General features: G+C 31.3%; 1 protein-coding gene across 1 annotated transcript; it reads right to left on the reverse strand.

The window, feature by feature from the left end:
- Positions 1 to 583: 583 nt before the first annotated feature.
- On the reverse strand, positions 584 to 14,411 carry LOC127720073 (uncharacterized). The gene is made up of 15 exons (XM_052226470.1): positions 14,101 to 14,411; positions 11,040 to 11,241; positions 10,567 to 10,709; positions 9,650 to 9,812; positions 7,833 to 7,972; positions 7,089 to 7,275; positions 6,583 to 6,719; positions 5,861 to 6,011; positions 5,364 to 5,500; positions 4,395 to 4,542; positions 3,917 to 4,071; positions 3,282 to 3,438; positions 2,535 to 2,671; positions 1,863 to 1,998; positions 584 to 1,543 (listed from the first exon to the last, which is right to left on the reverse strand). The coding sequence occupies exons 1-15, from the start codon at positions 14,129 to 14,131 to the stop codon at positions 1,231 to 1,233; spliced, it is 2,337 nt and encodes a 778-aa protein (XP_052082430.1). The 5' UTR covers positions 14,132 to 14,411; the 3' UTR covers positions 584 to 1,230.
- Positions 14,412 to 14,647: the final 236 nt, after the last annotated feature.

A 14,647-nucleotide genomic window follows, 5' to 3' on the forward strand; every position in this document is an offset into this window, starting at 1 on the left:
AACCATGACATGGGGTAACTTTGGAATCTAACACATTTGTTTTCTTCGTGTATAACATATACCAAAATGTTTGGTTTGTAAAGAGCTTTTCTGGATCACTCTTCCTTTTGTACAACACACAGAGTTAACACCAAAGACCGCTAAGTTTAATTGTCAAACAAAATTATCATTGTAGTATACATCAGATCGTTTGTTTTCTCTCTTGAATTGTTTCATATTTTGCCACCCTGTGGCCTTTTAAAGCTTACTATACAGTATGGGTTTTGCCCATTGATGAAGGCCGTACGGTGTTCACATCTTTGTCCTTAAGACTTTTATGAATAGCTGTCTCAATTGCTAACAACTTACATCGGCTTAATTTTATTTTAATTGCGACAAAAAGCAAAGATTCCTATACAGAAACACAAAAAACAAAGTAATTAGATCATAATAATGATTTTTTTCTTAGTCGATGGATTTGGAACATTAGTTTCAGGAAATGTTGCATATTTGTCAAAATAAAAATCCAACTAGTAAATTATGACACAATCCAACTAGTAAATTATGACACATGTACACATGTCAAAGAAATAAAAACAGTGTATTCTATTTTTGTTTTATTGAGACTCAACAAGACATATTTTGTGTAAAACAAGTGCAATATCAAACAATAATAAATAAATAAATAAACCAGTTAAATTAAATAAATTATACATTTTCAAAAGCGATCTACGAGTATGTCATTCAGACTATATTTCAATCATATAAGTCATCATTCGACCACTGCAAAGGAGATCTGGGTTCAGTAATCAAAAGGCAAGGCGTGGCATCTAAAAATCTTTTTATATCTACCTGATTTTTTTCTTATGCATTTCCCAAAGCAAAAAAAAACCACCATTCATACACAGTTTCAATACACACACGTACACACACACTCTCGTTTAATTCTCGTTTACTTAGTTTCTCTTCGATTACAAGCACTCTAACAGACAAATCACACACATATTCTTTGTAGAAATCCATAACAATATCAGCAGAAACAGAGCGAATATTAGCACTGCCCTGTTTTACTTTACATTTGTAGACAAGTTCATTGTTTCAAAAAATCAAGATCACATAGGCGCTTCCAATCTTCGGCGCATAGTCCTTATCCATGCTCCGCAATATTCCACATGGATTTAGTGTAGTATTACGTAGTATGGAACGGAACGGATATGAACTCTGCACCGATTGACACATTTCTTCTACTTTTTACAATAATAAAAATACTGTTGCAAATAAAGATGCTCCTAATGCACTTATAGCAGATGTGACGGACATTGATGTTGCACCATTATCTGCAGCATTTCCGCCTGTTTGTCCAATGTTATTAGTTGATGCAGATTGTCTGCTGACTCTGTTGTAGCTATTTTCATTACATATATTATTGATTGCTTTTCGCTTTAAACCAATACATCTATCTTGAATCAGTTTACATTCAAATTCTGTTTTTAGACCAATAGCAGCATCACTGCACTGTTGTCTCATGGCGTTGATATCGCATTGCATATGGTCAAGTTTTACTCTGCAAAAAGAAATAGTGATTTTAGAAATTTATCCATTGAATGCACATACGAGACAAGCCTCATTCCAAGTTTGCTTATAATTTACGAGTTATAAAGATAATATCTTGTTTGATCTAATCAATAACTAAATCTAAATTTTTATGATAGACTTATTGAAGCTTAATATTTGTCGCAGATAATTTCTTTTTCTTTCGAAAAAAAAAAAAAAAAAAAAAAAAAAAAAAAAAAAAAAAAATAAACATGCAATAATCATTGTTCAGAAAGTTCTTTGAAATGTATTTAAATACATTTTAAACGTCGTTGAATTTAGCTACTTACTCGCAAAAGTTTCTGAAATATTCGCCATTTGACATTTTGTCGGCTTTACTGTAGAATGTTCCTAATCGGTCTTCGGACTGTTTTACACATGACTGAATAGCACTGTCAGGCATACAAGTAACACCCTGGGCATAAACTGAAAAAAATAAATTTATCAGATATACTTCATGACATTTGGTATATAACAAGCACAAAACAATCAAACTGTATTGAAGATTTTAAATTCGTTAAGTTAGTGTGAAATTAAACCCAAGTGATATATAACACGATTGTTGGTGTTAAAAACACCGATTTTCTGGAATAATTTTTCTAAATATGGTGCGACTTTTGGTGTAACATTTCACTTTTTTTTACAGTGTCTGAAAGAAGTAAATACATCTTATAAAATCTGAAAATCTGAAAAAGTGAATTACGTAGAATAGTATTTTCTCCTATGTATGATGAAAATAGAGGCTCACTTAACCCTGCATCAAACACTTAAAAACCATATCTTCACTAATTGCATGTAACCTAATACAGATGTCGCTTTCCAAGGAACATCATCTGTTAACTATATTTTTTTTAATTTATAAAGTGCCAAGATAATGAAAAAAATCTACGAAAATTCACGAGGATCATGAAAAGTATAAAGATCGCTACTGCTATATGATTATAAAAGTATAACGTATTTACCATTAAGATCAGAACACACGATGTTAAGAGCGTCTTCAAGAAGATTCTGTTGATGACCCCATCTGCTCAGTTTCTCTTTTGCACCGGGACAGTTGCTGATAGTGTCTCTAATACATTTGTACACCTGTTGTCTGTTTCTAATAAAAACAATTCAAGAGAATGATAAATGATTATTTATCTTATTTAACATCAAATCCCCTTTTAATATAATCTGGTGCAGAAAAATTGGTACCGTTAATGTTATATAAACTTTTTAAGGCAATTACATTTTTACAAATTTGGATATTATGGATTAATTACAAGAGAGGCGAAAGATATCTAAGGGATATTCAAACTCATAAGTCGAAAACTAACTGACAATGCCATGGCAAAAAATGAAAAACAATGAAAAGACAAACAGTATACAAAATTCAATATAGTTGGCTAATTAACAAAAATATAATACAAACAAGTGAATCTGTGAGCTACTGCTCACTAATGATACCCTAGCCCCGCTTAAAGTATAAGGTAAACAGGAAGTTGTTGAGTGGTGAATCTGAAAACGCATCACACGGTATAGCTGACTCATATAAACCCTGAAACCAAATTTCATAAATCCTTGTAATGTAGTTCCTGAGAAAGATGCGACGAAAAATATTCATGGGACGGACGGACAGACGGACTGACGGATGGACCGACAGACAGAGATAAAACAGTTTACCTCCACTTTTTTTTAAGCGGGGGTATAAAAAGTGAAGGGATACTTACTGGCAGAATTTCTGAGCTAGGTTTCTGGATCCAAGGATTTTAGTTCTGTCATGAGTTATATTAACAAGGAACATATCAGGATCAATGTTATAGTCGTCCAGACACATCTTGATGTTCTGTTTGACGTCCATTACACACTTGTCTGCTTGCAAAATGGCTTCAATAAAAAAAGAGAGGTATAAATATATTTGAACACAATCATTCTTATTTTTTTTTAGTGAAATGTTTATGGAAAAAATAGGTATATTACCGTAAGAAAACTAAAACTAACTACAGTACAATTAAACAGAAGGATCAACCAATGCATTGCTTGTAAAAGTCGGAATGTATGGTTCATACCAATATTGTTCTATTTTTAGAAATATACTTCAAATACTTGAAAGGAGCCAAAATACAGTTAATAAGATTGAGAATATAAATGGGGAATGTGTCAAAGAGACAACAACCCGACCATAGAGCAGACAACAGCCGAAGGCCACCAATGGGTCTTCAATGCAGCGAGAAACTCCCGCACCCGGAGGCGTCCTTCAGCTGGCCCCTAAACAAATATGTATACTAGTTCAGTGATAGTGTGTTTGCTAGTTATTTTCACTTTCCCCCATTCTATGCATATTTTTTAAGTGATTGAATTTTACCTTCTTCTGGGCAGATTTGGCGGATTTCGTCTTCATTGACCTCGTGACATCTGGTTGGAAGCATGTGACATTCGAATTTTCTTTTTAATAAAACTGCTTTAGGATCACATGTTGGCCATGCACTGGCATCACACTGTACTTGCTTTACACGGACACTGAAATAATGATAATGATAATGATAATTAGAGCTGTAATTATTAATTAAAACAGTTCAACAAAATAAGACGGCATTTAAAATATTTCAACAAAATAAGACGGCATTTAAAATATTTCAACATTGACAGTTTGAAATATAAATTTCAAAAAATATTTAGATTATATAAAAAAAAAACATTGATCATATACAATTTTATCCTCATCTTAAATAAACACATCTTTATATTATTCATCTTAAATAAACACATCTTTATATTATTCACACCTACAAAGTGGAGCACTTTGAATTAATGGTAATAAGACTACATATAAAAAAGCTTACTCGCAAAAATCATTAAAAAATCCTTCCATAGACAGGCCGTTCTTCATTTGTTTGGCTGATATGCTGGTAATACCTTTAGCCATGTCGGATGTACATGTACTGGCCTTTTCTGTTGGTTTTTCAAAACACTTCAGACCTAACAGGTATTCTAATGAAAAATGAGCATGTTGGTAAATTATTTACAAACATTCGAATTTTAACATTATATAAATATTTATTTGATTATATGATCGAATATAGTAAGACCATAGTTTAAATGTCCTTAAGGTGGTACCAAACACCTCGACTAAAATTAATTGGGCTCGTTTAATTTTCATAAAATTTTGACAAAATATTTACTTTGACCCTTTGACAAAGATATAAAAATTTCAAAAAACTTGAACCACACACTTTATCAGAAAAATTTCATTGGATATATAGCAGTTTGACAAACACTTATTTTGATCATTGAGAAGCTTAATATTTCCTAAACAATAGAACGTGATTAAAACGTTCAACTGATTTTTACAGAGTTATCTCCCTGTAGTGTTATGTACCACCTTAAGATAAACGATAATCTATTATGAAAGTCTTTGGAATAATTGAAAAAAGTATGACTAGAACTGAAATATGATATGTCAAGGCGGTTCTATATATAGAAATGGATACTCAATATAACACTTGAATTATTACTTGACCTTCACATCCTTTAGAAACAAGGCTATCTTACATATTCTTATTTATATCTATTTAAATCTCGCTTTATACAATGAATTAAGTTGCATCTATTCTACGGTCCAGACTACTTTCAGATAGTGGAATGTTCTAATCGAGAAAATAAGTAAGAGCATAAGTAAAAGGGCACACTCTATTCAGTCGTTTTATATTTCATAAATTTACTTCTGTTACAGTGCAACTTAATGATATAAACTCTTGTCAATCGTTTTCTAAATTCACACGTTGCCTGAAGTGATTTTCTGAAATAATTACCTGGAATATCTGCGCACAGCATTCCTACGGCACGTTCCATGGCGGCGAGATCAAATCCTGTCATAGACATCGTCTGCTCAGCTCCAGGGCATTGGTGTATAACTTTGCTCATGCAAATGTACAGTGCGTGGCGTTTGCTGTTAAAAAATATAAATTCGTAATTTAAGAAAATTAAATGACATTTCAGGAGTAAAGAACATATCCAGGATAACTTTAGCTCATTTATAAAATATACTTCTTTTCTACCCGTTTGAGAGTACGATATCTATACGATATTTAGATAAATGACTTGAAGAAGATGTCGGTTAAAACACAATCTAATCTAGCATGAATTGTATCAAAACTGATTATTAGTAAAAATTAAACATCCACAATTTCCAAAAGTTATGATAAGATTCGACTGAAATTAAATTATTTTGAACATCAAGACTGCAGCTGTCTAGAAATTGTAATAAAGTAGCAAATGAAAAATAACGTTTAAATGGTATAAATTTTACCTGCAATATTCCTCTGCCTCAGCCTGAGATGTTCCCAGAAGAGCACCTTTATGTTGGGACACACTCTGGAAATACTTTTTTGCATCAACCCCATTTTCTGCAAAACACTTCTTGAATTGCTGCTGCAGTGTGAGCATACATGCTCCTGGTACTGTAAACAAAACAAAACCATTTTTGTGTAAAGAGTTCGAGTGACAAACTTTATGTAAGGTATTTAATGGTGTCTTTAAAATAATAAAATATACCTTAGCATTGAAAAAATCTTATATATTGTTTCAATTTTCAGGTAATTATAATTTGGACTCCCGAAAATTTGAAATTAGAATAAAACTTCAGACAAGCTTGTTTGTTTGGGACGATGGATTTAGCAAATGTTTGGGGACGATGGATTTAGCAAATGTTTGGGTACGATGGATTTAGCAAATAGCAAATATTTGGGGACGATGGATTTATCAAATGTTTTGGGACGATGGATTTAGCAAATGTTTGGGGATGATAGATTTAGCAAATGTTTGAGGATGATGGATTTAGCAAATGTTTGGGGACGATGGATTTAGCAAATGTTTGGGGACGATGGATTTAGCATAAGTTGTATATCGCCTTTTTATTACTAGTACATAGTAGTTAATTTCTTTTTCTAATTTGAACACTTTTACGTTAATTGCTTTTTTAAATGACAAAATGTGTCACGTGCTACTTTCTCGTTTTGATACGAAACTTACCAGAGGTATCATGGCAGTATGAGCCAACAGTTATGACCATGTTAGCAAAAGTTCCTTCGGTTATAAGTAGATCTCTCTGTTTACAACCACTGTTAGCTACAGCACTTTTACCGCATAATTCAAACTTTTGGAAATTTCTGAAATAAATGAAAATTCAGTTTATTGTTAATTTGAATTTACAATTGTATGTGGTGTGCCTCAGTTTTTGTTAATACGTTTTCTTTCTTTTTCTTATTCTATTGACGATAATAAAGCCCTTAGCAAAAGAATTTATGAAATTTGCGTAAATTTACAAATATAACCAATTAATTTAAATGGTATTGTTCTATTTGGTAACAGAAATACTTCAAGCAGAGAATGTACTCTAACGAGATATATTGATAAATATGAAAATTGATATTGAATATCAAAACTTTTCCTTACGGCATGACAGATCTAAAAGTCAGCTAATTATATACCTTTGTTGAGACAGAAATTAACAGGCTATTCAAAGTAATTAAACTTACTTGCAAATGGTTTGATTAAGTTGTGACATATCTTGTCCTTGAGGAACTTGTCCTTTTGTCAGCAGCATCATTAAATCTGGTACTGGAATCTTCATTTCATCCATAGAACATTGGTTTAAATCTGTTTCAAATTTTATGATACATTCGGATGGTGCCCCTCCTGGTCCAATGATAGGTTTTCCTGTGCCTATATATAAGAGGGATAAGTGAGTGGTGCACAGAATGACATATTTGTTCGTTTTAATTGCAGGTTAAATTTGTAGTGCTCATTCATAATTAGTAAACGGATTCAGAATGGAAAGTTCCTTATAATATGTATACATGAATAAGGGGAAGTGATTGGATTGCCAATGAGACAACTATCCATCAGAGTGCAAATGACGTCGATTTAAGCAAGTATAGGTCACCGTACGGTCTTCAACAATGAGCAAAACCCATACTGTGTATTAAGCTATATAAAGTATTTATATGTTAGTACCGATTAAAAAAATACATTTTACTATGGTGTTTAATTGATAACCTTTAAGAATATGTTTATTCAAAGAATCAATGAGTTAACATGAATCGTATATAAATTTGCTCTATAATCAACATCACCGTAAAATTAGGATGTGAACTCTACAAGAGCAGCCATGAATGTGTATCTCAAGTCAAACGCTTCCTTTTAATTTTTTTCTTTACATATTAAGAACTTTTGGGGAATTAGTGATATTCATAAGATTTCTGATAGGTGCTCAAACTTACAAATGCTCTGATAAGTTGCCATCATGTTTTGAAGCGTCTGGCCGACCATGAAGGACTCTTGTTGTGTACACTCATTGTTTGTAGTAAGTGACTGGAGAGTTCCAGAGGCACACTGTACAATCACCTGTTGGATACCTGAACTGAAATGGTAAGCAAAAAGGAAGTAAGAACAAATGTTATATGTGAAAGTATATGCATGTATGTATTAACGAAAACTTCGAAAGAATTTAAATCAACAACGGAATAAATCCTTTCAAAACGCAAAATTTTTATCTAAAATTATACATCATATAAAATTACATTTTTGAAATGTAATATATTTTCCGCCAAGAATATTACACGTGGCATTTTGAAAGGATTATGCCTATAAATAGGGAGAAATATACTCGAAACAGGAAACAAAAGACAGTGCAACATATTGAATGGACAATTACATAATCTTAAACAGAAATTTAACTGATAATAAACGAGTAATAAAAAAGAAGTTAGAAAATTAATGAGAGTTAAAAGTAAATCCTGATTAAAGGAAATAATTGAAAAATTTCCAGAAATAAATATCTGTGACTTTTTCAAGTAATCACATTTAACTGGTTACTTTTAGCGGAAACAGTTTACATCTAATAAAGGGATGTCTTTATAATTGATGTAAGTTGGTTTCAAGGAAGTAAATACATTTAGACTGAAGTACTGAAAAGTTCAATCAAATTAAATCACAAAAAAAAACCCCCAAGTAGAACAATATATAGTGTACTGATGTTTAGTGCGGATCTCATAAGTCGACGATTCAATCAGAAAAAGAGGGATATGAAAGAAAATGGAATATAGACTACAAAGTGAAATGTTTTGGACTTGGTGCGTAACGAAAAATGTCTGCAGTTTATCAGTACATAACCAAAAAGTCCATAAATTTTGTTAGGGTAGGCATGGAAATTTAAGGTAGGTAGGAAGACAGAACTATATTTTAAGCCTCATTTGCATTTTAATTTACTAAGTAAAATTAAAATTGAGAATGAAAATGGAAATGGGGAATATGTCAAAGAGACAACAACCCGACCAAAGAGCAGACAACAGCCGAAGGCCACCAACGGGTCTTCAACGCAGCGAGAAAATCCCGCATCCGGAGGTTTTTTATATTTGGAATAGAAGAAATCTGAGGTAAAAAGACCTGATCCAGGCTGTTTAGAAATCTTAGGTAAAAAGACCTGATCCAGGCTGTTTAGAAATCTGAGGTAAAAATACCTGATCCAGGCTGTTTAGAAATCTGAGGTAAAAAGACCTGATCCAGGCTGTTTCAACTGAGGAATATTGATTTCACTACCTCACATTATTTTTTAAATATATCATGATTTTAATTGGACTGACGTGCTGCAGGAAATTGATTAAAGGAGCTACCATTCGATTTTTATGGGGGCTAGGATGAAAGATTTTGTCCTGCATTTTTTATTTTTAGTTGTAATCTCTGTCCTGCCTTTTTATTTTTCACTCTATTCGGTTCTGCCTTCTTTTTTAATAGTTTATCCTGACTTTTTATTTACATAAATTGTCAGCCTGCTTTTATTTTTGCAAAGTTGCTCATCCTGCCTTTTTTTTACTCAAAACTCCTGCCCTGCGTTTTTTTTTCAAATTTCATCCTAGCCCCCCCCTACATTTCTATAATGTTTTAATGTTATAGTCTCTTATTATTCTGTACAGAATGGCTGTCTTTTTTATATCTATACATTTTACACTATATGAAATATTGTTTTATATATTATTAAGAGATGAGACTTAAATAAAATATTGAGTTGAATTGAATTGAATTTATATTTTTTGCTAACCTGCATGTGGTGTTCTTAAGTTGTTGCATTGTCATTCCAGTACCGTCTGATACATTGGACAACAATTTGAAAAAGTTTTCAGCAACTATCTTCTTCCCTGTCATACAGGCCCGGAACTTCTTATCAAATTTAGCCAAACATGGAGGCATTTGACCTTCACCGGCTGAAAAAAGATATGCATTGTTTAAAGCTAATTTCAAACTTATCTGACTAGTAAAAAAATGAAATATCAAAACAGTAAGAACCTGTCATAATTTGTGATGACTTTGATCTTTTCCATTGTTGAAGATTGTATGGTAGCCTCTAGTTTTCTTCTTTTGTTTAAAACAACACTATGGGGTTGCTGTCATTGGAACTTTTGCCGTTCTAACATATCATTTTATTCATTGTTATATATGTTTTAGATGCCTTTTTCTAACAAAAATCAACAATCGTAACAAAAATTGTAAAATAAAGTTTTAGTGATAAAATTTAATTTTGGACTGATGGTCTTTCATTGGCTACTTGTTATAAATATAGTTTAGAGGGGAATATTGCCATGCATTCCCGTATTGTGTAAAAAAAATAAAAGAGAGAATATGAAAACAGCGGTGTTAATTTCGTGCGTTCGAAGCGCTTTCCTGGATATACCTTCAACAGAACGCTCGAACCAAAATATTTGAAAAGATTATAAGACCTAAACATGTGAATACCTATGACCAAAAAGGACATAGAAAAAATAATAAGCAAATTCATCTTAGGTTAACTTTGCCCGAGGGATTTGGAACCATATAAGTTTCTTAATTCATGAACTGTGAAATTAAAAAAAGTTTGTTAGAAATCATGTCAGTACCGAAGTACTGACAACACAGTTGATGATATACTTGGGGACTAACTAGTATACTAAGGAAAGCAGTAGTTAAATGAAATTTTATTACCATCCCCATCGCACAGTCCACCTAGAGCTCGTCCTGTACTCTGTAGTGTATTCTGCATCATCTGAGTCTCTTGGTCAGTACATTTTAGACTGGTCAATGATCCTGGAATCGGCCCAACACACTTCCCGATAGATTCACGAGAACTGTAAAAGGTAGAAGAAGAAATAAATATATTTGTTCATCTCAACAGAACCAAAATTATAACCCAATGGTTATCAATATCTGTCATATCTTAAATGAATATGACATTAACCTAAATAAAAAGTTAATGAACTCCTCAAGTCGGTCTAAGAGACACACAAAAAATCCTTAGGCTTAATCAAAGACGACATATTACCACTTGAATTATTTTCATAATTATTTGTTTTTTTTTGTTGGAGAACTCATATTATCAAATAGGAAAATTAAATGGTTTGTTTCCCTCTACTAGTTTTTGTCATTTTAAAACCCTATTTATATAACTTAATTCGTACCTGCAAACTTTCTTTACGAGCTGTTCTTTATTGGTATTCTGTGGTAAAGGGCCACTCGATCCATTCGTTATGATAGAGAATACAAGATCCAAGGTGAATCCTCCATTTGTTTGGAAGCAGTTTCGAAATGCTTTATCGAAACCAGCTAAGCATGCGGAATTAAATTGTTGCTGTTGTGCAGAAGCAAAAACGAAAAAAAATCCTGCAAAATACAATAACATTTATTCATTGACTTTTTTTTAACTGAATCAATTTAAGAAAGAAATACAAGAGTTGCTTTTTACCTGGAGTACATACTGTGAGTAAATAAAAACAAAATGTTAATCAGCAACACATCGTATTTGGAAATTCTTTATATTTCTTAATGTCTTTGGAAAGTACAAAAAATAGTACAGTGTTGCACAGTAGACGTAGATAAATGTATTACAGTTAATAATCTATAGTCTCTGACTGAACGATATAATAGGAAAATTTATTGTTTTTCGGTCATTCAAGGCCAACTGAGAACGAGAGAAGTGATTTAGAATCATATCAGTCGAAGTGGTACTTAATTTGACAATTTTATTGAATTGTAAGTGAATATCATGAGTAATACTGATGCATCGATTTTCAGGTCAAGTTGTACAAGTATAGTGACAACTTGATGTCTCTATTCCATGACAACCCGGAAGTCACTGGTTTAGGAAGTGGCGAACACGCGCCTCGTGATGTCGCGACTGATTTACGTAAACTTGTACCGTTTGCAAAGCTTTACCTTGCGTGTTAATACAAAGATTGATCAAGCTTATACAAAATTAAAAAAAACAAACATTTATATAGAAAATGTGAATATTTATAAAATTTTCCATTAGTTCTTAATTCAAATATTATTATGCCTCGTAGATTTCTTTGTACTACAATAAAAGTTTGCTTAAGTGGGGGAGCTGTCTTTGTTACTATTTTTCTTTTATAATACTGTTAGGTTCGTTAAATACTGTTCACTTATATTCGTCTTTTGCATTGACATTGTCAGTAAATGCTAAACAACAAACAATCATTTAACAAATTTAAATTTAACTTAATTCTAGTATACTTATCATATTTTTTCACTTCTTTATTAAAAATGTGTTAACAGAAATACAAGTATATAATATATAAAGTCTTCATATAAAAAGCAGCTAGAACGTTATGATCCGTATCCAGCAAAAATGATGTTACATAATAAAAAAAATTCTGGGAAAATTGGAAAAATTTCGTCTACTCTATTATGGTATGGATTGAAAGCTAAAGAAAATTCCATCTTAACATGTTAGCAGAATGGCTACATGTTTAGCTACAATTAATATGTCGTGTTACACAATTAACTTGTTCTCATAATGGTAGATTCGAAAAGTGCATTATATTATATATTTAACAACAATAAGTCATTGAATTATGACGTTTCCAAAAAAAAAATTAGTTTTTCCCAGACACATTTTATTTTTAAATAGTTAACATAAAATTTAGTCAAATAAATTTGTAAATATCAACAGTGATATCCATAAATATAAACGCAGCGTTTTCAAGACTTTCAAACAGTTTTCAACCCTTCAGAAACTGTTAATTATAGATAGTATAGATAGGTATAAACACAAGATTTATCATGAAGGTAAATAATACGATTTTTTGCCAAACTGGCCAAAAATTAAATGAAATTCCTAACGGTTGTAAGAGACAGAAGAATAGAAATATTTGAAGTAAAAAGTTAACTAACTGCAGAAAAGGATTTTGTATAGTGAATATACACTATACATGTACAAACCCTTGCTGCAGACATTATAAGACATGTAATTGCTTGTGTAATAGGAATCCAACTCATAGTATATTCATAAACTCTTTTGGGTTGATAAACAATTCTCTCTCAAATTTCAAATTTCAAATCTAAAAAATCTTCATAATTTAGTCCGTTCAACACAGTTTTAAAGCATGTCTCTTTTGATTAGGAAATACATGTTGCAAAGCAAATGAGTTTATTTGAGTGTCGCATTTCAAAAAATATGAAAAGAATAATTTCGAGATCCATAGTCTAAAGTGTATATATCATTTGTCAGACTTGTATACTTGAAGTGAAATTTTATAACATACATGTATTTGCATCTCTCAGATCTTTCATTTTGTTAATGATATTAATGATCTACTTAGTTAACAAAGTCACATCACTGACCCGAAGATACTTAAAAGGAAATGTTAAGTACTTAGAGGATAGCACTTCATACGCAGTATTAAATAACAAAAATGATTTGAAGAAGTTTTTGTTAAAATATATTCTGAGTAAAACAAGTTAAGCAACATATATTTACATAAAAAAATCTAAATTATAATAACCAAAGTTATTCTTTAACCTTTAAAAATATCCAAAAAATTCAACATAATTCTTTGTTACAATAATGTTTGTATTGTTATGATTAGAAGTATACTTTATTTCTCGAATATAAAATCAAAAATTTTTGTTGCTAATCTTTCCTCACTCAGTATATTTTAATAATGGAATTATTCTCCGAACTATTGGTCTCAGAGTACCCGATGAAGATGAGTTATTTCAGAAACACGACTTGACGGGAATTCGCATAATCATACTTTTATTATTATTATACTTTTATTATTATTATTCTTTTGTTATTATCATACTTTTATTATACTTTTATTATCATTATTCTTTTTAGTTAGCGTTATGAAGAGAAAAACTGCCGTAAATAGTTAACTTAACTTGTAATTCCATCAAATATTTAATCTCCTTTTTTAAGATTTAATTTGAGCCCAAACCATGTTGAATATTCTAGATACGTGAAATTAAGATTATCACATTTTTATACCGTATGAACGATATAAATAAATAAAACTACCGGCTAACTTAAAGAAAAAAATACAGTATGTACGTGAATTGGTTTAAAATTCTCTTCAAAAGTTTCTTAATATTTCCTCTTTTAAATTTTTAATGAATCAAATAAAGTATCAGTTTTTTCCAGCTATGTGAAATTAATAAAACGCAATTTGCCGTACAGTATGAACTATATCGATAAAATAAAACTACCATATAACTTACCAAGAACGATTACAATAGACACTTTCCACATTTTTTTATGTTATTTCATGCACTTGTATATATAAATAGTCCTTTCTTATTGTTCTTATTAAAAGTTCTTGTTCGAAATTTGTGTCTTGTTTCTTGTTGCGATGTTCTTCAGAGTGACCGAGACTTGAATTTGTACCAGTCTTATTAGGAAAACTGCGGAAGTGACAATTTTTGCCCACGGAACTTACTAATAGTTAGTGCCCATGGCCAATTCTCGTCAACAAACCAAAACTGGTCGTCAGAACAATCAATCAACTTGTACGTATGTAGATCCACCGTTCATTGTATAATCTTACAACTTAGTTTTCTACTAAATATAGAGCGGTATGTTACAAAACATATATTTAAAAGTATCGTTGGTACTTCGTTACGAAATTTGTTTCCTTTAAAGATACCGTATATATCCCATTTTTTACTTGGTTTCATTTATATTTTTTTCTTTTCTTTTATTTTGTTATAGTTTTTAGTCTTTCTATTTCTTTCTCCCCTCTCTCTTTGCAATATGCATATAGTAAAG

This window comes from Mytilus californianus, unplaced genomic scaffold, assembly GCF_021869535.1.
Source record: "Mytilus californianus isolate M0D057914Y unplaced genomic scaffold, xbMytCali1.0.p SCAF_11, whole genome shotgun sequence".
Lineage (NCBI taxonomy): Eukaryota > Metazoa > Mollusca > Bivalvia > Mytilida > Mytilidae > Mytilus > Mytilus californianus.